At 47.9% G+C, this 23,750-nt stretch overlaps 1 protein-coding gene, 1 long non-coding RNA gene and 1 pseudogene across 6 annotated transcripts in view; 1 reads left to right on the top strand and 2 right to left on the bottom strand.

Annotated features, from left to right (window-relative positions):
- Positions 1–23,750, top strand: part of LOC122563239 (synaptotagmin-B) — a 644,946-nt gene that overhangs the window by 598,185 nt on the left and 23,011 nt on the right. For all 5 annotated transcript variants that reach the window (XM_043716847.2, XM_043716850.2, XM_087973631.1 and 2 more), the window contains one exon: positions 22,941–23,074. In XM_043716847.2, the coding sequence (XP_043572782.1) occupies positions 22,941–23,074 (134 nt within the window). The remainder of the gene's footprint in view (positions 1–22,940; positions 23,075–23,750) is intronic.
- On the bottom strand, positions 4,244–10,403 carry LOC148145134 (uncharacterized; annotated as a pseudogene).
- The window catches only part of LOC122563240 (uncharacterized), a 77,307-nt gene continuing 71,780 nt past the window's right edge, over positions 18,224–23,750 (bottom strand). The window contains exons 3-4 of the long non-coding RNA XR_015750946.1: positions 22,892–22,981; positions 18,224–18,585 (exon numbers count right to left, since the gene is read on the bottom strand). This is a non-coding gene — a long non-coding RNA (uncharacterized LOC122563240). The remainder of the gene's footprint in view (positions 18,586–22,891; positions 22,982–23,750) is intronic.

The following is a 23,750-nucleotide window of genomic DNA, read 5'->3' on the forward strand; positions in this document are numbered from 1 at the left end:
TTGCTTAGCTGACTGCAGTTTCAAAAGCACTTAAAGATTGACACAATCCAGGAAAAAGCAGTCCACTTAATTAACACTTCAACGTTCACTTTCTTCAACACTTATGCACCGTGGTGGTGTGTACCATCTACAAGTTGCACTGTATCAACTCAACAAGCCTCTTCTGACAGCACCTTCTAAACATGCAACTTCTACCACAAAGGACAAGGGGAGAAGATACATGGGGGCAGAGAAAAAAAAAACACCTGAAGGTTTCCCTTCAAGCCATGATTTGGAGGAGCCGGTGTTGGACTGGGGTGGACAAAGTTAAAAATCTCACAGTAATCCAACAGGTTTATGTGGAGTACTAGCTTTCGAAGCACTGCTTTTTCATCAGGTTGTTCACCTCCAAATAAACCTGCTGGACTATAACCTGGTCTTGTGTGATTTTTAGCTTTCTGCCTTTACGCCACACATCATCCTGACTGGTGACTATACTGTCGCTCCTTTGCTGTAGCTGGGTCAAAATCCTGTAACTCCTTTCCGAGTAGCATTCTTGATTATCTACACTCCAAATGCTGCTCAAACAGGCAGGTCACCAGCAGGGCACCATCAGGTGGGCAATGAATGCTGGTCTAGCCAGTGATATCCATATCCCAAGAGTAAATTTGTAAAATTGCAAACTCTGAAATAGCCCTGCTAAATATTCATAAAAATCAATGACAGGTTCCACTATATTGTTTCCAGGTCAGATGTCATCACATAATCCTACTTCACATCGTGTTGATATTTCAAGATTAAAAATATCTAAATCCAATTTGACTTCATGTCAACTCATATCTGTATTTCAACAACAGAATTTCCAGGTTATAAATCTAACATTTAAATTCAAGCTAGAGATTTTTTAAAAATCTGGAGTGTGGCATTCACACTACATTGGTCAATATGTTAGCAACATACAATATCCGTACTTTGCAGCTCTCATGTATGAATACCTGAACTTTTTTTTAATTTTCTAAGTACCTTTCTACCTTACCTATATTTAAAATATTTAATATCTATATTTTGTCACGTTTGAGAAGGATAACAAGCAGATTTTACCTCCCTCCCTCTGAAAACTGAGCTGTTAAAATGAATATATTGTGCACATTAGTAACATGGAACCCTGCAGTCTTAATTCATTAGTGCTGCTCTGAGTGCCACCAGTAAACAGCTCAGTATAGTACTGTCATGCTTCCTTTTCGCATAGAAAATTGGCTGCCAAATTGCCCTATAGCAGAATTTCTCACAGATAACATTTCCTACCTATTAAACAATTCACCAGTGATATTATTACTGCATTTATGGTTTAGATATACAATACAAGTTAATTAGCATAATTGTTTCTAAACTTTCAAGGCTGGACACTTGCTCATAAAGTGGGATAATAAATTGGAAATTCTTTCAAACAACACATTTCTTAGTTTAGCTCACACATATCCATTCAAATGTGCATGAGATAAACACGGTGTTATCCTGTTAGTGTACTCTGTAGTTCATTAACAACTGTGTCTGCTGTGCTAATTTGTGGAATAAAGTTAACCACATACTGATGCCATGAATGCCAAATGTTATAGTCTGCCTTTATCAAACTATTGAGTTATCTCCCTCTCACTGATGTATTCAAACAGACACTTAATTTACAAGAGACAGGCTGAGCAATACTTTTAAAAATATGCCTCAAAAGAAATTTAAATGTGTCTTTTAAACTCACTGATAGCTATGAAATGCAAATACAAAGCTTCTCTGAACTGAATGGATTGTTCTTTTCTTCTTCAAAGGCAGTGACTTTCATTTGTTAGTCTGAATAGGACACGACACAAAAAAAAGGTAAAAGGCATTTTTTTAGCGACCTGAGGCCTATCTAATATAACATAGACAGGCTTCAAGCCATTAACAAAAATTCTTACTCACAACTTACAATATTTCACGTGGGATTCTCTGTCAGTTGGAAGGTTCCATACAACTTTACATCTCTTATAGGAAACTCAGGGTGAAAAGCAATTTACCCAGTAATACCAGAATGAATAATTGCAACTAAAACAGGCAAAAAACACACAAATTCATTCTGAGCAGGCCAGGTGGGGTTTGAATGCTCATTATCCAATAAACACATTCCCACTCACTACTGACCATCACGGATCATGAAACTGGGGTAGAATGTACAGCCCCCACGAGGCTTGAGATCAGAGGTAGACAGAAGCCAAAAAATACCCCGTCACCTGTCCCATCCTGTCTGTGTGTCTCTGGGCCATTTCTGCCGGGTGTGGGGTGCTGTGGGAGAAGCAAGTCTATCTGCCCATATGTAGAAGGTAACTAGCATGGCTCATTATGAACAACTTACAGTCAAATAAGTGAAGGCCGAGTGAGATTTTACAATTGGTATCCAACTTCCTGCAGGTAGCTGGGACCAGTGTTTTCTACTTGGAGGCAGTCTCGCATTTAGAGTCGTAGAGTCATAGAGATGTACAGCATGAAAACAGACCCTTCGGTCCAACCTGTCCACGCCGACCAGATATCCCAACCCAATCTAGTTCCACCTGCCAGCACCCGGCTCATATCCCTCCAAACCATTCCTATTCATATACCCATCTAAATGCCTCATAAATGTTGCAATTGTACCAGCCTCCACCAAATCCTCTGGCAGCTCATTCCATACACGCACCACCCTCTGCATGAAAATGTTGCTCCTTAGGTCTCTTTTATATCTTTCCCATCTCACCCTAAACCTATGTCCTCTAGTTCTGGACTCCCTAATCCCAGGGAAAAGACTTTGTCTATTTATCCTATCCATGCCCCTCATGATTTTGTAAACTTCTATAAGGTCACCACTCAGCCTCTGATGCTTCAGGGAAAACAGCCCCAGCCTGTTCAGCCTCTCTGTCTAGCTCAAATCCTCCAACTCTGGCAACATCCTTGGAAATCTTTTCTGAACCCTTTCAAGTTTCACAACATCATTCCGATAGGAAGGACACCAGAATTGCACGCAATATTCCAACACTGGCCTAACCAATGTCCTGTACAGCCACAACATGACCTACCAACTCCTGTACTCAATATTCTGACCAATAAAGGAAAGCATACCAAACACCTTCTTCACTATCCTATCTACCTGCGACTCCACTTTCAAGGAGCTATGAACCTGCACTCCAAGATCTCTTTGTTCAGCAACACTCCCTAGGACCTTCCCATTAAGTGTATAAGTCCTGATAAGATTTGCTTTCCCAAAATGCAGCACCTCGCATTTATCTGAATTAAACTCCATCTGCCACTTCTCAGTCCATTGGCTCATCTGGTCCAGATCCCGTTGTAATCTGAGGTAACCCTCTTCGCTGTCCACTATACCTCCAATTTTGGTGTCATCTGCAAACTTACTAACTGTACCTCTTATGCTCACATCCAAATCATTTATGTAGATGACAAAAAGTAGAGGACCCAGCACCAATCCTTATGGCACTCCACTGGTCACCGGCCTCCAGTCTGTAAAACAACCGTCCACCACTACCCTCTGTCTTCTACCTTTAAGCCAGTTCTGTATCCAAATGGCTAGTTCTCCCTTTATTCCATGAGCTCTAACCTTGCTAATCAGTCTCCCACGGGGAACCTTGTCGAACGCTTTACTGAAGTCCAAATAGATCACATCTACTGCTCTGCCCTCATCAATCTTCTTTGTTATTTCTTCAAAAAAACTCAATCAAGTTTGTGAGACATGATTTCCCATGCACAAAGCCATGTTGACTATCCCTAATCAGTCCTTGCCTTTCCAAATACATGTACATCCTGTCCCTCAGGATTCCCTCCAACAACTTGCCCACCACCGAGTTCAGGCTCACCAGTCTATAGTTCCCTGGCTTGTCTTTACCACCCTTCTTAAACAGTGGCATCACGTTTGCCAACCTCCAGTCTTCCGGCACCTCACCTGTGACAATCAATGATACAAATATCTCAGCAAGAGGCCCAGCAATCACTTCTCTAGCTTCCCACAGAGTTCTCGGGTACACCTGATCAGGTCCTGGGGACTTATCCACCTTTAACCATTTCAAGAAATCCAGCAGTTCCTCCTCTGTAATCTGGACATTTTGCAAGATGTCACCATCTATTTCCCTACAGTCCATATCTTCCATATCCTTTTCCACAGTAAATACTGGTGCAAAATATTCATTTAGTATCTCCCCCATTTTCTGTGACTCCACACAAAGGCCACCTTGCTGATCTTTGAGGGGCCCTATTTTCTCCCTAGTTACCCTTTTGTCCTTAATATATTTGTAAAAGTCCTTTGGATTCTCCTTAATTCTATTTGCCAATGCTATCTCATGTCCCCTTTTCACCCTCCTGATTTCCCTCTTAAGTATACTCCTACTTCCTTTGTACTCTTCTAAGGATTCACTCGATCTATCCTGTCTATACCTGACCCATATGCTTCCTTTTTTTTCTTAACCAAGCCCTCAATTTCTTTCGTCATCCAGCATTCTCTATACCTACCAGCCTTCCCTTTCACCCTGACAGGAATCTACTTTCTCTGGATTCTTGTTATCTCATTTGTGAAGGCTTCCCATTTTCCAGCTGTCCCTTTACCTGCAAGCATCTGCCTCCAACCAGTTTTTGAAAGATCTTGCCAAATACCATCAAAATTGGCCTTTCTCCTATTTAGAACTTCAACTTTTAGATCTGGTCTATCCTTTTCCATCATTACTTTATATCTTATAGAATTATGGTCGCTGGCCCCAAATTGCTCCCCCACTGACACCTCAGTCACCTGCCCTGCCTTATTTCCCAGGAGTAGGTCAAGTTTTGCATCTTCTCTGGTAGGTACATCCACATACTGACTCAGAAAATTGTCTTGTACGCACTGAAGAAATTCTTCTCCATCTAAACCTTTAACCCTATGGCAGTCCCAGTCGATGTTTGGAAAGTTAAAATCCCCTACCATAACTACCCTATTATTCTTACAGATAGCTGAGATCTCCTTACAAGTTCATTTCTCAATTTCCCTCTGACTATTGGGGGGTCTATAATACAATCTCAATAAGGTGATCATCCCTTTCTTATTTCTCAGTTCCACCCAAACAATTTGCAGACCAGAGGCCACCTTATAGAGTGAGCTGCTCCTCAAAACACTGGTTGAACTTGCAGAGGCAAAAGTAACATTTTTCTTCTTTTATATTTAATGAAGTTGGACAGAGTCCCCATCCATTATGAAACCTCCTCGCCCTCACTTATCTTCCATTGCAGCCTGCTGTTCCTTTCAAACTGGAGACTTCTGATTGGCCCTTCAGCAGCTTCAAACACCACTATTGATTGGACAGCAAATGTATGCTCAGGCTATTGATTAGTTATTGTTATAATAGGGGGAGGAAGAATTTTTTTAAACTACCTTTCATTCAGTTGCAGTAACAAATATCTTTTTTTAGGGTAGAGTTATTACCCTTCAATTAAAATTAGTTAACCAGATCAAAAACAAAGGAAAGCCAATTCCAAGATTTACTTGAGTGAAGGAAAAAGAGGCTTTCTTATCCAATAAACATAATAAAATGTGACAACAAACAGAAACACAGCTCACATTGAAGGTGGGGGAGGAGGCGTACCTGGGACAGACAATATGGAATATATGGAAGCTAATTTGGCTGTTATGTACTTCACTTAGTGGAGTAATGCATGCATAAAATCATGTTACAGATGAGCAATAGCTGGACTCATGTAACAGATAATGGTAACACACAATGATAGGCTAGTTAAATAATGTGATAGATGAGCTAATGCTAAAGACAATAGTAGTGTAAAGTAGCCAAGCAGTGTGGCAGAAGATGATTAGTTTAGAAAGACAAAGCAAGCTAGTATGATTGGTTATGCTAATGATGCCTAATACGCACAGATGAGAAAAGTATAAACTGGAGAGACCCCAAGAATGTGGAGACAGACAGGGAAGACATTTTCTGACTGTCACAGCTTTTGTTTGCAAATAAAAGTTTAACTTTGTTAAGGATTTTCTGCGTCTCCTGGTAATTTTCTCGGAGTATCGGGTGATCTTTCCACACAATAGCAAATAAAGGCTGTTGCAGTTGACAGTTTTTCTGAGACTTCAAGTTGTGAGAGTGAAACGCAAGTCCCAACTGCTTAGTTGATGCCCTATTTCCTCACAAGTGGCAGAGCTCACACATATCTTTTTCTCAAACAATGGAGGTTTTCTAAGTTTTTTTTCCACCAGCGCTGGTTTGCTGAAATTGAGCTAGAGAGGGGAGAGTAGAGATTTCTGTATCTTTGTTGCATTCAGTCCATGTTGCTTTCTCACTCTTTATTGCTCAAAGTGAGCTGCTGAAGTACAGTCCATTCATATATTTCAAGTCTAGCACCATTGTCTTTTCTGCACACACCACAGGTAAATTTTCATCTCCAAAATGTAGTTATTACAGAAGTGTGAGTAAAACAAAAGATTTGAATTTCTTGGTACCTCACTGAGTTTCAGTGAATCAAATATTTATATATTTCATGTGGGTTGGCTGGGCTTGCCCAGTGATCACAGCAACCACTTTAGGGCAGCAGTGCCCTTTTTAGAAAGAAACATTTTTAGTCCATGGAAGTTTCAGGAAACAAAATCTGTCATCAGTCAATATATAGGTTTACCGACAGAGGATTAGCACTTGTGTATGGTCCATAAAGTTGCTGGTGCCTCAGGGGTTAGTATATAAGAATGTTAGAAATAGGAATGAGAGCAGGACATTCATCCCCTCCAGCCTGATCTGTCCCAGGCCTTAAATCTGAAGTGCAATACCACAGATTCTGTAATCTGTACTGGGAAAAAAAAGTGAGAGATCACAGTGGGTCATACAGGATCCACGGAGAGAAACCACGCTAATGTTTTGAGTCTAGATATCTAGACTTGAAATGTTACCTTGCTTTTCCTCCATGGATGCTGCAAGACCAGTTGTGATCTCCAGCACTTTTTGTTTCCAGGCCTCAAATCCTCTTTCATGCCAGCTCCTCAAAGCCCTCAATATTCCAAAAGTCTATCCACTTCCTCTTTCAATACTTTATGTGATACATTGGTTTCAGGAAACAATTCCAAGCGAAGTGGGGAGGAAAAAAGATTTTGAGAATTCAGTTCTTTCTATTCATGGAACTTTCTCCCTCAGATTTCTGAATGCATGAGTGTACTGCAAAACACTTAGATAGTGATGTTTTGCTGCATTTCTATCAGAAACATCTTACTGTGAAAGTTAAACAGCCAAGGAACTGAGATTTGGAGTAGTTTAGTTTCATTTGGAAGGTTTTGGATGCTTGTGTTAGCGCGGATGAAATGATATCAGTCCGAGCCCAGAGTGCGGTTCAACAATCGGTAACGTTTATTGATACAGTAACACTGGCGGAGACCAACCGAGGTCCGAATCTCGGCTGTCTTGCTATTCCCGCGCGCTGCTACACATTATATACCTTTCTTTGCCAGGATGTGAGGATTTTGAGTATGAATGGGATGATAGTTCCCCATCAGTGTTAGGTAAGGGGTAAATGTAGGGGTATGGGTGGGTTGCGCTTCGGCGGGTCGGTGTGGACTTGTTGGGCCGAAGGGCCTGTTTCCACACTGTAAAGTAATCTAAAGTAATCTAATCTAATCTAATCATCGCTGGAGTAGGTGCAAATGGTGGGTTTCCTGCCGTCCCAGGAGAATTGCAGTGTACACACAATAGGGTGCTAATTGGATTATGTAAACGGGTCCGGGTACTATCTGCTTGTCTCTCTCTGTCAGGGCTGGGGGCTAGCACCCCCTTTTGTTCCCTTGGGGTGCTGGTTTGTATTAGTCTGTTCGTTCCTGTCTGGTGGATGCTGCCCTTTGTGTCAGGATGGTTCTGTATTGATGAATATGGGTGTGTTTCAGTCAGTCTCTTGATTTGATTTGGAGATGGGTTTCCATATTAATTAGCTCCGGAGTTTCGGTCTATGAGTCATGGTTAGTATCTGGCCTAGTGTGGATTTGATCTGTCCTCTGGCTCCCATCTCCCGGTCACGTGGGCGGACCGGCAGCTGCTATGTTCTGTGGGTTTAAGCTGCGGCTGCCGTTTAAAACACAAAATGAATTCCTATAGTTTTACTGATGTAGGCATAGTCCCATGGCAAATGCGGGGCGCCTCTGATGCCCGCTTGCAGTCCCCCCTTTCGGCAACGTGTTGGACACGTCCACACCACCGATGCCGATACCTTGAAAGTCGGTTCCTCGCCCGGTACATTCCGCCGGCCGTCATGCTGCAGTCACAGGGCCTTTGGATAGTCCCGGGAGATGGTTACATTAACTCAAGCCCTGTGGGCTCACGGTGCCTGATCGCCCGCCAGGAGTCTATGGCTTGGAGCATGGTCTTCTGGCCTTTCGTTTCTTGTGCTGGCGGCATGAGTGACACGCCACCAGGAGCCAGGCCAGAGCCAGCAGTAACTGTATGCCTACAATGGTGTGCGAGATGATTCGGATCCAGGGCTGTATGTTTACATTTAGGCCCCAAGCCCACACCCTCTGTTCCCAGCCCTGGGACTGCAGAGCTGTCTCTGTGTCCTCCTGTAGGTCCTTTATATGTGATTGCAACTGGTGATACAGTTTCACTGAGTGTCCTACCTGAGTCCTAAGCTCCCGTAAGACCCCGGCCAAATGTGGGATGGGGGCTTGTTCGAGCTCCTGATATTCCCTGAGGGTGTCCCTGAATTTGTCGGTAGTTTGTATGGACTCGGGGTTCCGTCGTCGGACCTCTGAGATGTGAGCTTGCCCAATCGTGACTGGGCGCCTGGGGGTGAAGCAGAACTCGTGCTGGGGAATCGGGCACTGCAGTCCGTTATACCAAAATGAGGTTTCAAGAGTGGAAACACAATACTGTCCCCTTCCACCATACCCCGCCCTAGTGAAGTGGGGGCCCGTGGGTTCGATTTCAAGGGTGCAACCCTGTGTCCGGTTGAACCCACATTCCGCTGTTTCACTCCTTCGTAAGGGGTGAGGGCAGATGGTAATTGCCCCCTGCTGCTTGCAGCCTGTAAGCGGCACCCCATACACAGCGCCGTTTCGAGATATGGCTGTGTGGTGAGCTAAACGATATTTGAGGGAAGTGTTTTCCCGTATGACTCCGATGTTCTCAATGTGAAACAGGGGAAATGGCCCAGACCCTGGGGTGACCACGGGAATCAGGAGGACAATCCCGACTCCTGTCGCCTCACTGACCTCACAGTCGGGAATCACTGGGTATACTCTGGCCATACCCTTCAGAGTCCGGCTGTCGAATGGACCAGAGTGCCCCGCGAGTGAGGCCAGTTTGGCGCTGTCGATCCAGTCGGGCACCTCCCCACTTTGGTCAAGATTATGCCGGATCTGGGCTACCATCCACAGGCCATAGGCATGGCACAGCTGCCCCTCATGGATATGAGCTGTGTTTTCTCTTTCCCGGTCTATAAGGCGGTTAATGGTGTGGGCGTGTGTTTGCAGGACTGCAATGCTGTCGAGCTGGATGTATGCTCCCTCTTCCCCCAGGAGTGCCTGGTCTGCCTGATTTGTGAGAGACCTCTGTAGCAGGTCCCTCATTACCCCTTTTAGTTGCTCGATCTTTTCGTTAAGGCCCTGGATGTCTAGGGAGTTTACTACGGATGTCCCCGTGTTGAGTCCTGTGAGAGCATCGTTGACTATGTCCCGTCTGTGTTGTGTGTGTGTGTGTGTGTTATGCATGTCAGTCCGGTAGTGGGTTGCCCCCATGGCGTCTATGGCCCTCTCTCTAACCTCCTTCCCCATCATGGCGTATAGGTTGCGTACCTGTGCTGTGCAATAGTCCGGTACCCGGATGCCCGATATATTGACCAGCACAGGTACGACCTCATGTCGGACGTTGTCATAAAGGGCCTCTCCCTCATCTCACAATACCAGTCCCGCCGCAGGCCCCGGTCCCAGAGAGGGGCACAGCAATATCTCGGGAGTCGTGGTCGGGGGTGGTGTGGTTGGGGCGGGTGGAAAGCACAAATACAAGGAGATTAATGCGGCATTGGTGGGCTCATAATACCCGCAAACAGACAGATCCCGTAAAGTAAAAGCATCAAAGGCCGGGACAGAGGCGAGGTCCTCCGGCATGGCACACATTGTTCCGAACATGCAACCCCCAAGTCCATCGCCTCAGCACGCCGGAGGCAGGTCGGCCGCGGGTCGCGCTCCGACGTGCAGAATAAACAGAGTGTCTGTACGCCCCAGAGGACCTCCAGCCAGGCATTGTAGAACGCATCGATCTCGTCGGGCTTGTCCGTTGCAGGAATACAGATGGCGTCGGACGCGTTGAAGGTAACAGTGGTGGTAGAAGTTGTCATGTATCTCGAGGAAAGAAGGCATCAGTCATAGGGCGAAGAGGAGAGCAGGGAGGAGAGCGGTGCACCGGTGAAGCATGATCTGTGAGAAGAGAGGGAGAGAGAGAGGGGCACCCTTACCAAGGGTGTAGGGTTAGTGTGTGTAGGAGCAGGCCCCCCCGGACCGGTCCACCTGTCGCAGTGTAAGGAGAAAAAGGAGGCGGTTAGAGTCAAGTCAAAGGGGGGGGGGGGGTGGGGGGTGTCTGTGCGATCGGGGCTTAAGGGAAGGGTTTAAACTGGGACCAGTGTTTCCATCTGCCCTTTCCTTTCATGTCGACACAGGCGCAAGTGTCGCTGGTGAGGATGATTTCGTGCGGTCCCAGCCACCGGGGGGCGAAGCCGGGTCGGTCGGGGGCGGCCATGACCAGGACTTTGTCCCCAACTCCGGAAATGGGTTGGGCGGGCAGATGCGGTTGCAGTTTTGTCTGGTCCCTAATGTCCTGCTGGTTGCGCACAGCTGCGCGTCCAGCTGCCTGATATAGCGCGTCATCCTGTCCCTCAGGGGGGCCATGTCTTCCCCCCCGACCATGACGTTCTCTGGTAGTCGCATGGCCCATCCCATCATGATCTCGCAGGGAGTGAGGCCAGTGGAGCGGCCTGGGTTGGCCCTTAAGCGCATCAGTATGCAGGGCAGAACGTCCACCCAGCCCTACCCTGTTTCGGTGATCGCCTTCGCGATCGCCGCTTTGAGGGTCCGGTTCATGCACTCGACCATCCCAGAGTTCTGGGGATGGAACGGGACGTGGAAGCGCTGTCTGATGCTTAGGAGGCGGCAGGCCAGTTTCATTGCACGTCCGGTGAAGTGCGTGCCCTGGTCCGAGTCAATCTGGAGGGGGACCCCCCCAGCGCGGGAAGATGTCAAAGGCCAGCACTCTGGCCACGGTGGCGGATGTACAGTCCTGTGTAGGGAAGGCTTCTACCCAGCGCGTGAAATGGTCAATGATCACCAGGCAATACTTCTTGCCACACCTGGAGGGTAGGGGGCCTGTGAAATCAACCTGGAGGTTCTCCCAGGGCCCCTTGGGCCGTGGCTGGTGCGCCAGGGGAATGCGCAGGGGCCGCCCCGGGTTGTGCTGGGCGCAGACAACGCTTCGGCGGCAGTGTTTGGCCACGTCGCGGCCGAGGCCGGGCCACCACCAGTCGGTCTGGAGCCTAGCAAGCGTTCCGTCGCGGCCTGCATGGTCTGGCTCGTGGTGTAGTTGCATCAAGGTCGTTCTGATGGCCGCGGGGGCCCCGACCCTGTCGCCATGCCGCCACACTCCATCGAGGTCGCGGGCTGCACCCTTTGCCAGCCAGTCCTCTACTCTCCGGGCTGTGCGCAATTCTGGACGCCCAGGACGTTCACATCCCGGACCTCAGTAGCCGGTGCTGCATACGCGGGCGGTAGCTCCACGCCTACGGCGGCCTTGGCGGCCAGGTCGGCCCAATGATTCCCTAGCTGTTCAGGGGTGGTGGCCCGCTGGTGTGCTTTGATTTTCATCACTGCGGCGAGCAGGGGGAGGCGTGCGGCCGCCACCAGGTCGCGGACCGTATTTTCGTGTTTAATCTGGCCACCGCCGGCCGTAATAAAGCCCCGGCGGCTCCACGCTGCCATGTAATCATGGATTACCCCGAAAGCATACTGGCTGTCGGTAAAGATGTTTACCCGCTTGCCTGTACCCAGGCGGAGTGCAGCGATGAGGGCGACCAGCTCCGCGACCTGGGCGGAGGTGTCGCCCCCCCGCCCATCGTTCCCTGTGCTCGGGTGGACCCGGTATGGTTGACCACCGCCCATCCCGTTTGGTAGGACCCCTCGACAAGCCTACGTGAGCCGCCCACATACAAGGTCAGGTCGGGATCAGAGACCGGGCTGTCGGCCACGCAGTCCCCCTCTGCCGAGTCGATGGCGGCCTGGCAATGGTGGGGATCCCCTACCGCGATAATCCCGTCGGCGGGGTTTGGCCCTGTGTCCCTAACGATCTGAATGGACTGGTCCCGGGTGAGGAGAACCACCTCCCAAGTTGCCCTGTGGGCATCCGAGACCATCCGGAGGCGGCCCGTATTCAGGAGTTCGACTATCGTGTGTCTAGTGTGTAAAATTATCTGGCTGGACATGCTGACCGGCTCACACACCCGGACCACCCATGCGGCGCAATCCAGCGCCGCCACGCAGCGGTGCATGCCCTTCACGACCGGGAACTCCTTTGTGGAGTAGTAACCCACTGGTCTCATGTGGTCGCCTGAGGTTTGGGTGACAACAGCGCTGTAAAACCCCCCTTCGAGGCCGTAAAAGATGTGGAAGGTCTTTGATAGGTCGGGGAGGCGCAGGGCCGGGCACTGAGGAGATGGGACATTAACTTAGAATAAGCGTTGTCCTGTTCAGGTCCCCATACCACCCTCTCCGCTCCTGGCCTGCCCCCTTCACTAGGCGCTGAATGGGTTCGGCGATAGTGGCAAAATGTGCAATGAAAGAGCGGCAGTAGTTAAAAAGCCCCAAGACGCGGCGGATTCCCCTGACTGTGTCCGGCCGCGGCATGTCGGCGATGGCCGACTTGCAGTCGGGGGATAGGGTCTTGCTTCCCTGGCTGATGTCGTGTCCCAGGTACCAGACTTTAGCCAGTCCGACCTGGGCCTTCGTGGGGCTTATTTTGAATCCTGCCCGGCCGAGGGCTCCCAGGTGGTGGCGCGCGTCCGTGGAATCGATCAAAAGGTCGTCTACAAACTGTAGGAGGGTGCTCGAGAAGGGGGAGAGGTCGCACCCCTCCAGGGTCCGGCTCATCACCGTGTGGAAAATGTTAGGGCTGTTGTGGAAGCCCTGCGGCAGGCGGGTCCATGTATACTGTCTGCCCCGCAGCGTGAAGGCAAACTTGTCCTGTGAGTCACGGTGCAGGGGAATGGACCAAAAGCCATTCGCCACGTCCAGGACCGTAAAGATCCTGTGTGAGCGTTCGAGGCCGTTGAAGATGGTGGTCGGGCTGGCTACAATAGGGTGCTCTCTGGGGGTGACCCTATTGAGTGCCGTGTAGTCGATGGTGAGCCTGTAGCTCCCATCCGGCTTCCGGACTGGCCATATAGGGGAGTTGGTGGTGGACACCGTGGGGCGCAGGACGCCATGCCGGGTGAGCTCGGCAACAATTGCCTCAATGGCGCGCAGCGCCTCAGGTTTAATCGGGTATTGTCGGTGCGGGGCATGTATGGGACCGGGTATCCGCTCAGGAGGGGAGCGGACGAGACCGCAGTCCTGCTTGCTCGCGGCCCACACCTCCGGGACTAGTTGGCAGACGGCCCCGAAGGCACCGTCCTTGGTCCGGTCCCAGGCGATGGGCACACTGGGGGCAAGCGCAGCGACGGATTTAGTGGGCACCCATCTACCCTCGTGAGCGCTCTTGTGAAATTTGCGGGATGTCCCTCCGAGTTTGGGCAAACCCAGAAATGCACAGGGAGTAAAATGTTGTCTACCTCTAGGAGGACGGCCTCGCTTCGGCGTGCAATAATCGAGCTTCCGCCAACCCCTTTAATGGAAATGGAGTGGTGGGTTGAGGGAAGGTCGAGGTTGGTGAGGGAGACCGACCCCCCTGTATCAATCAAAATCTTGCATCGGCGGCCCCCTAGCGATGCGGAAACCCAGATACGGGGGTCGGCTCCCGGGACGGGGGCTGACGCTACTCAGTCTTTGCGTCGGGCGAGCAGCTGTAAAAGCTCAAGCAGCTGGCCCCGACTGAGTTGATCCCAGTCGGGGGAGGTGGGTTTTGGGCTTGCGCTGCGGGGTTTGTGGGGTCTAGGGTCGCTATTGACCCCTTGTCAGGGGCGATCCTGGTCGTGGGGGCGCGAGGAGTGCGGCTGTGAAGGTGGCTGGCCCCCCTTCGGACCCAGACCCCAGGGGCGTCAGAAAGAGAGCGGGCATTGGGCTTTGCGGTGCCCCGTCTGTTTGCAGTGGAAGCAAACGTCCGGTTCGTCCGTCGAAACTGCCGCAACGGCGGGCGCCGCTCGGTTGTGAAGGGACATGGCCCAGTTCTCAAGCTCCGCAAAGGTGACATAGGGCACCAGGCCTGTCTGTAGGACTGCCTGGTGTGCGGGGCTCAGGCCGTCTTTGTATAATTGGACGAATGCGGGGTTCTGCCTATCAGCGTCGGGAACCCCGCTGTGTGCTCGGAACGCCTCAAACTTGCGGACCCCATATTCCTGGGCACCCTCCCCAGGTTTCTGAATGATACCCACAATGGTGTTCCAGTCGACCGGTGTATGGCCGAGTGCCTCGCTGACATCAGCCTTGAAGTCGGCGAGGGCAACCTCCTGTTCGCGATGGCTGTCGCTGAGGTCAGCGCATCAGGACCCATTCTGGTGCGCGGGCCGGAGCCTGGACCACAGGTTCTCCGGGAGTTTGGTCCGGACCAGGCCGGCCACGTCCCTATTGTGAAGGTTGTGGCAGATCTGCATCTCCCTAAGCCTCTGCCAAAATTCAGCGTTATTGTGCCGAGGCTTAAGGGCGGGGAGCCTGTCCAGAAGTTTCATGGTGTCGCCCGGGGTCAGGGAGACGTAGGTCATCTTAAGGCGGGGGTTATGGGCAAGGGTCGTGGCCCGTCCCCTCTCCCCACCCCCGGGGGTATATTCAACTTTCACCGGGGCTGCACGGGCATAGCCCGTGCGTGATTCCCGGGGGTCCGGATTGTCCGTGAGCCCCTCTCAGTCCCAGGTGGGGGACGGCGGGGCGCTGGGCGCATCGGATAAGGTCGGTAAAACCATACGGGCAGCAAGCGCCTGGGCTTCTAGGTGCTGTGTGGCCTGCTTTTTCTTGTCTTGGACATAAAGCTGAACCTTGCCAGCAAGCCTAACGTGTGCCTGTAGCACCAGGACGCAAGCTTTCTCGTACCTATCTTTCTTTTGGCGGGCCCACCACTTGCGCTGTACATCCAGCGGGTCGCCAGCCTGAGGGAAGCATAGCCTTAATAACTCTTTTATTCTCGTCGGCTATAAAACGGGTAAGGGAACCCTCCGGCCCCCAATCTAGGTCTTCAGCTGCGCTTCCACCCATGGTAGGGGCGCAGCGGGTGTAACTTGACAGAACTAAACTAAAGTAAAGCTAGCAGGCGTGCTAAGGGATGTCGCTGGCACTGGCTTATTAATCTCCCAGTCGGGGAGCCCACTCCCTGTAAGTCGAACCCTAGCCCCGCGGGTCAACCTGGGCAGGGGTGGGGATAGTTAAAGACGGGGCGCGTGTCGATTCCTGAGCGCGCGACCCCGGGTTTCCGTGAGTCTCTCTCTCACCGCCTGATGTTCAGCGGCCGTGTGTACCCCACGAACACTGGGCGTGAACCAGAGGCCCGAGTGCAAGGGGGGGGCCGTGAACTCAGACCTAACCGTGCCTGATCCTACAGAGGCCAACACCTTGGGACCGCGAAGTCAATGGGCAGAGCACGTAACCATCGCTTGGCCCAGACGCTCCGCGTCTTGGGCTGGTTCGGAGGACTTCCCTTCTTGTAGCCCGCATAGACCTCCCAGCCTCTACCGCGTACGCAAGGAAGGCACTAAAACCGGGCTCAACGTACAATGGGGTCCCCTATCTCCCACTGCAGAGGTCAACCAGGAAGGCTTGTTTGGTCAGTTTTTAAACGGGGATCAATCTGTCGGGGTCTCGTACCTAAAGTCGTCAGTCCAAGGATAGTCCGTAGTCACAGTAGCACATTAACAATAAACGACAATAATAATAATCACGCACACATTTACTAGTGTTCCGCGACCCCAATCGCCCACTCGCGAAGGATCACTCACACACACACACACACACTTTTAAAGAATACTCTACCGTTACACGACTGCCGGACTCACTCTGTTCACAGGTTCAGATAACGGCTGGCAATGAAGTCCCTTGCGGGGCACTGGGAGACTTTTACGTGAGAAGTAAAAGAGTAAAGATATTCAGCCAGTGCCGTCGCAGGGATCCAGCAGCCGTCGTTATCCCAGACGAGCCCCCAATTGTTAGCGCGGATGAAATGATATCTGTCCAAGCCCAGAGTGCGGTTCAACAATCTGTAACGTTTACTGATACAGTAACACCGGCGGAGACCAACCAAGGTCCGAATCTCAGCTGTTCTGCTGCTGTTCCCGCGCGCTGCTACACATTATATACCTTTCTTTGTCAGGATGTGAGGATTTTGAGTATGAATGGGATGATAGTTCCCCATCATCGCTGGAGTAGGTGCAAATGGTGGGTTTCCTGCCGTCCCAGAAGAGTTGCAGTGTACACACAATAGGGTGCTAATTGGATTATGTAAACGGGTCCGGGTACTATCTGCTTGTCTCTCTCTCTGTGAGGGCTGGGGGCTAGCACCCCCTTTTGTTCCCTTGGGGTGCTGGTGTATATTAGTCTGTTTGTTCCTGTCTGGTGGATGGTCCTTTGTATCAGGATGGTTCTGTATTGATGAATATGGGTGTGTTTCAGTCAGTCTCTTGATTTGATTAGGAGATGGGTTTCCATATTAATTAGCTCCGGAGTTTCGGTCTATGAGTCATGGTTAGTGTCTGGCCTAGTGTGGATTTGATCTGTCCTCTGGCTCCCATCTCCCGGTCACGTGGGCGGACCGGCAGCTGCTGAGTTCTGTGGGTTTAAGCTGCGGCTGCCGTTTAAAACACAAAATGAATTCCTATAGTTTTACCGATGTAGGCATAGTCCCATGGCAAATGCGGGGCGGCTCTGATGCCCGCTTGCACTTCGTAGCAACTGTCTATGTTATTGGGTACACTACAGTCCAGGGAAATGAAACTAAATTCATCTCTGGTGCTATTTCATGAGTAAACAGTATGGCATCAAATGCAACTAAAAGCAGACCATCTTACTGAAGCTAGAGCTGTTCATTTGTTTTATTAATTAACTCCCTCAGGATTTCATTCTCTAATTCAGTTTACTGTATGCAATCACATATCCCTAATTTACTCTTCACGATCCAGCCAAAACAGTTGACTAGGAATTGGCTGAGGATGAGACAGAAGGTTTTCCAGTGGCTGGCAAGAGAGCATTTCTCTCTAAAGGCAGTCAATCCCACTTTATTTGTTTCTTCCTGATGGAAATGAGTTCCACTGGACTGGACGCAAATAACTAGCCTTCAGGATAATTAACCTGGGAAAGAGCCCAAAGATCGCTACCCCAAACAACTATTTAATCAGTGCACTGACTGCAAAAAGCCACACAGCCAATCTAACTGGTAAGAAGTCAGCCCCAGTGGCTAGCTTATAACATTATCAGCTCCTGCCTATGACGCAGTGCAGCAATCACAGCCCCAGTACACCAAGCCTGCCTTACATTGATCAGCACAGCATTGCCTGGAGAAAGTGTTTGAATATCAGCTGTTGCAAAGACTACAACAATTACACAGCATCCTGAGTATATTTAATTGTAAACATACAACCTCAAAGGAAATTGTCTTTGCCAAACTGCACCTACCACAAGAGATGTGGATGCTACAATAACACAGCAATGTTCTAGAAATTTATTAATTACTTAATGGAAAAACTACCTTCGAGTTGGCCAATATACACTAAACATGGGGAAGAGGATGTATTGTTAGTCGATGGGGTTTGGCTGGTATGTGTATACTGTAGAAGTGAATTAAAGCTGAGTAGAGTACTTGGCAACATGGATTATTAACTGAAATCAGTGTTGGCATCACAATTTTAGACAATTTGCCATTGTTCTCAAATGGTAGCAATACTTAATCTGTCTAAATATTAAACACTGATTTTTGTTTTATTTACATTGGTGTATAAACAACAATGGGTCTTGAAGAGCCCCAACAAAGGACCTTTATCATGTGAGAAACAAAGCTCACTCACTTCAATAATTTCAGTCCGAGACAAGATCTGAATCAGTAGTGTCATTTATTTCACACTTGCAAGTGGGTGTGATGTCCAGTGCCTATAAGGCAGAGGACATACACACCAAATTCAATTCATACACAATATTTATATAATTTGGATTCTTTTGTTTTACATTGCTCCTCCTCTGTTTACATCTTCCACTTCCCTAAGACTGGCCCCTTTACTCCTGTTTATCTCTTGCCTTATCTGGCCTTGTCTGTGACAAAATGCTTTTTTCTGGCCTCACAAGGCCGTTTGACCCCATCCCGCTGCAGGTCATTGTTAGGCATATTCTTTCTTCATCAGTATCTACTCTCTCCATCTGGGCCTCTCCCGAGGCCATTCTGATCCCTATGACCTCTTTAATTGGGGTTTGTTCCTGTGTCTCTGTAAAAGTGGGAAACAGATGTTTATACCTACTGTTTGTACAGGCATATCTAGCTTAACTTCATCCCCTCACAACATCTTATCTATTTGCCCATAATATCTACGATTGTTTTGCAATCACGTTTCATGCTGGCATACAATTTTAGCTAATACAAAAACAATTATATATTTCCTCCACATAGTTTCCATTCTTGTTGACTCAGCTCTTGGCTAAAACAATTACACACTGGTGTGAGTTCATTTACTTTGTATAAGTAAATGGAATTGCAGAAGTAACATTAATTTACCTATATCCCACAATCAGAAACATAATGATTGAACCCGAACTCAACAAGGTTACCATTAAAATTCATTGTTTGATCTCATGACTTGATTTCCAATCAGAAACTAAATCGCAAATATTGTTACTTGAGGAATACAAGCATAGCAAGATACTGAGAGGAACAGAGAGAGCATTTGGGTATGCATGTGCACAGACGTTTAAAGGTAACAGGACAGGTACGTAAGAGAGTTAAAATGGCATGCAGGGTCATTTCATTGAGTTAAAAAGCAGGAAGGATAGATTAGAAATGTGTAAAACAATAATTGGGTCATAACTAACACACTACGTATAGTTCTGGTCACGAGATGATAGATGAGATTACACTAGATAAGATACAATTGACTTTTTTTAAGATTAGATTACTTTACACTGTGGAAACAGGCCCTTTGGCCCAATAAGTCCAAACTGACCCTCCAAAGGGCAACCCACCCAGACCAATCCCCCTACATTTACCCCTCCACCTAACACTACAGGCAATTTAGCATGGCCAATTCACCTAACCTGCACATTTTTGGACTGTGGGAGGAAACCGGAGCACACTCACGCAGACACTGGGAGAATGTGCAAACTCCACACAGACAGTTCCCTGAGGTGGGAATTGAACCCGGATCTCTGGCGCTGTGAGGCAGCAGTGCTAACCACTGTACCACCGTGCCACCTCAAGGGATTTACAAGGGTGTGTCCAGACTGAAGAAGTTTAACGAGCGGAAAAGAATGGAGAGGCTGGATTTATTTTCTCGGCAACAAAAGATGCTGAGAGATTTAATTGAGGTGAATAAAATAATGAGGGGCTTAGAGTAGGTAGGAAATACCTACTGTTATTAGCGGAGAGGTAAAATACCAAGGGGGCTTAGATTAATAGATATGATAGAGAGCGGATGAGAAATGATTTCAGCCAGAAGGGTTTGCAAACTGCTGGCAGAATGGTGACAGAGACAGAGCTACTATAACATTCATATAGTATTTGCAAAAGCATTGGAGATGATATATACTGCATGGCTTTGAACCAAGAACTGTAAATATTTCTACTGATCCAACACTATAGTCTGCTTTAGGATTCCCAAGATATGCTAAACTTTATATACATCTTTTGAAGGAAATGTGGAAAGAGAATAGAGTTTGCATTTCAGGTCAATGAAAGGTCTCTCTCCACAGATGACCTTTTGAGCATTTCCAGCAGTTTCTATTGCAGATTTCAAGCATCCTCAGTGTTCTGCTAAATTGGCATGCAATATTTCATTTCAGTGGAATCTTGGTTTTTTTTTAGTCACGACTGCAATATAGAAATTGCTGAAATAGTTAATCAAAGTAGTTTGAGCTGCAGCATTTCAGCTTGCAGGTTTATTTTCTATATAAGACTAATCCTCAGCGTGACTCCAGGAATAATCCAGGGAAGAGAAGCTTGCAATCCAGCTGTTTCAACTAGAGAGTCATTCCTCACACACAGTTGAGTTCTATGCACCTCAGTGACTGTGTGGTGTTAGCTTTAAACTAGTCATTTCAAAAGCAGATGGCTAAGTCTTTAAGCCCCAGGAGTGCCTGTCATTCAAAGTTAGCAGTCAGAAGCATAGAACGTCTACAGTGTGGAAGTAGACCATTCAGCCCATTGAGTCCACATTGACCCTCCAAAGAGCATCCCACCCAGAGCGACCCCGCTACCCGATCCATGGCTAATCCACCTACCTTGCACAGTGTGGGCAATTTAGCATAGCCAAGCCACCTAACCTGCACATCTTTGGACTGTGGGAGGAAAACGGACCCCACAGAGGAAACCCGCACAGACCGTGGGGAGAATGTGCAAACTCCCCACAGACAGTCGCCCAAGGCTAGAATCAAACCCGGGTCCCTGGTGCTATGGGATAGGAGAGGTGGCCACATGCCACCATTTATTGGTGGAACAAATTTCAGGCAATTGATAAAGTGAAGAACTTTGAGAGGAACGAGCCAGAGGGTAAAGATAGAGCCCTCAAACACAAATCCAGTCAGGATGGCATGGTGGCTCTGTGGTTTGCACTGTTGCCTCACAGTTCTAGGGTCCCAGGTTCGATTCCAGCCTCGGCCAACTGTCTGTGTTTCCTCCCGCAATCCAAAGATGTGCAGGTCAGGTGAATTGGCCAGATTAAATTGCCCATAGTGTTAGGTGCATTAGGCAGAGGGAAATGGGTCTGGGTGGGTTACTCGTCGGTGTGGACTGGTTGGGCCGAAGGGCCTGTTTCCACACTGTAGGGAATCTAAACCCACCCCTCCAGATGATCACAGCTCGGGCCATGTATGTTGCTCTGGTTGTCACGCACTATCCTCAGAGGGGATATCTTTGAAAGAAACATAAGCAATGTTGAAAGAACAAATTTGAGCCGATTAACAAGTTGGGGTATTTTAGGAATAGCATGAATGAAAATGCAAGCTTTAGAAATGTATGAAATGATTATGAATGTTCCTGACAGCATAAACCAATAGAATCAAGCGACAGAAGGAGGCAATGTGTGCCAGCTCTTTGGAAGATATTTCTAATTAATCTCACTCCTTGAAAATTTCAATTACAATGCATATCGAATTTCCTTTTGAAAGTTACTATTGAAACTGCTTCCAGCAGCCTTTCAGAAAGTGTATTCCAGATCACAACTCATTGCATCATGGAATTTTCATACAATCCTGACTCCTTTTTGAGTCACATGAATAAAATGTTTCTCATATTACAATAAATGTCAACATGTTAATATATCCTGGAATTGCATTTTGAAAGCTGTTTCATTTTAGTTAGTTATTTCATTCCAATCGCCACTCCCACTTAAAACCTTCCTGTAGCCCACTGTACACCACTGACAAAGTCACAGATTGGAAACTTTAACAATCTGAATCCTGAATTCGAAGCAAATGATTATTGTCATTCAGTCATGGAATGTGCATTTATTGCCTATCCTGAGATGCCCTTGAGAATGTGGTGGAGTAACCTTCTTGAGTCTGCGATCTGTGTGTTGTACAAGTGCACCCACAGTGCCATTGGGGAGGCTGTTCTGTGATTTTAAATCAGCAGCAGTGAAGGAGATAGTTCCAAACTAGGCTAGCATGTGACTTGAAGCAGAACTTGCAGGTTGTGGTGTTCCTGTGCAATTGCTGCCCTCATTCATCTGAATGTGGAGGTTGTGGCTACTGTGCATCATGTGGATAGTATATCTTCCTGCTCATGTGCACAAGTGATGCAGAACATACAGCTTTTAATTTGCTCGAGCAGTTAAATTCTCCCCATGTCTGTGTGGCTTTCCTCTGGATGCTCCACTTTCTTCTCACAGTCCAAAGATGTGCAAGTTAAGTGGATTGGCCATGCTAAATTGCCCATGGTGTTCAGGGATGTGCAGGCCAGGTGGATTGGCCATAGGAAATGCAGGGTTACAGGGATATGGGGGTAGGTCTGGGTGGAATGCTCTTCAGAGGGTTTGTTTGGACTCAATGGGCCGAATGGCCTGCTTCCACATTATAAGGATTCTATGATTCTACAGAATCTGCTTGGTTATGGTTAATGGTGACCTGAAGTTTATTGAGGCTAGGGGATGCCAGATTTCATGGAGACTTTCTCTTGTTGGAGATAACCATTGCATAGCACTTGTAAGACATGAATGTTACATGTTACTCATCAGCTCAAGCCTATATGTTGTCCCAATCCACTTCATTATCAGAGGAATTGCAAATCCAACTAACAAGGGTCCAGTCATAAATGCAAGTTTTTAACTTTGACCTTAAGTTGGAGAAGGACCATTGATGAAGCAGCTGTCAATGGTTGGGTTGAAAACATTGCCTTGAAGCATGATACACAAGAATAGATTGAGCAGACATGACCTATAGGCTAATATTGTGCTACCCAGCCTGTCATCTCTCGCAGAATTGAGATTAGGAATTGTCATATAAGGAATCAGAGAAGCAAGTGTTCATCCTATGAAACATCCCACTGTGTCATAAGACTTTGTTTCAAAGATTAATCTGCTTTACCTTCTTATTTGTGCATTGATTACTAAGCGACGGATATTATTTCTTCCAGATCCTTACGTAAAGATACATCTGCTGCAGAATGGAAAACGACTGAAGAAAAAGAAAACAACAGTTAAGAAAAACACACTGAACCCTTACTACAATGAATCATTCAGCTTTGAAATTCCATTTGAACAAATACAGGTACTGTACTAATAATTAACATTTAGCCTACTGAAAGATAGCATCTGCCATAAGGTCAACAAAACAAATACATTCTGATTGAATATCTCAAGGATGCTTTATATTCCATCAAAATAAATTGTTCAAACTTAAGTGATTTGTGGATATACACATTCCTTTTCTCACTACATCATGTTACATGACGCTACACTTCTGTGTGGTTTGGTACAAACTATCCAATCACATTAAGTGTTTGACTATCACCCACAAGAAGACTGACCCTTCTTTCTAATGATTGCTCCTTTCAGAAAATAATGATCCAACAAATTTACTAGAAATACCAGGCTTGGTCTGGAGGAAGTGGGAGGATTCAAAGGAGAAATTGTTAAGGGCGAGGACCAGTTCAGCCAAACGAATGAGAGTGTCAGTGGAAGAGTACTGTTGGGGACGTCGGGAGAGGAATAAACAGAGGGCTTGGCAGCCCTGGTCATGGCAGATGGAGGTGTAGCGGGATTGGATGTTCATGGTGCAGATGGAGCATTGGGGGCCGGGGAAACGGAAGTCTTGGAGGAGTTGGAGGGCATGGGTAGTGTCTCGAACGTATGTGGGAAGTTCCTGGACTAGGGGGATAGGACAGTATCGAGGTAGGTGGAGATGTGTTTGGTGGGGCAGGAGCAGGCTGAAACAATGAGTCGGC

This window comes from Chiloscyllium plagiosum, unplaced genomic scaffold (genome assembly GCF_037043375.1).
Source record: "Chiloscyllium plagiosum isolate Xiang-an unplaced genomic scaffold, Cpla_swu_hap1 HiC_scaffold_26, whole genome shotgun sequence".
NCBI classification, from domain to species: domain Eukaryota; kingdom Metazoa; phylum Chordata; class Chondrichthyes; order Orectolobiformes; family Hemiscylliidae; genus Chiloscyllium; species Chiloscyllium plagiosum.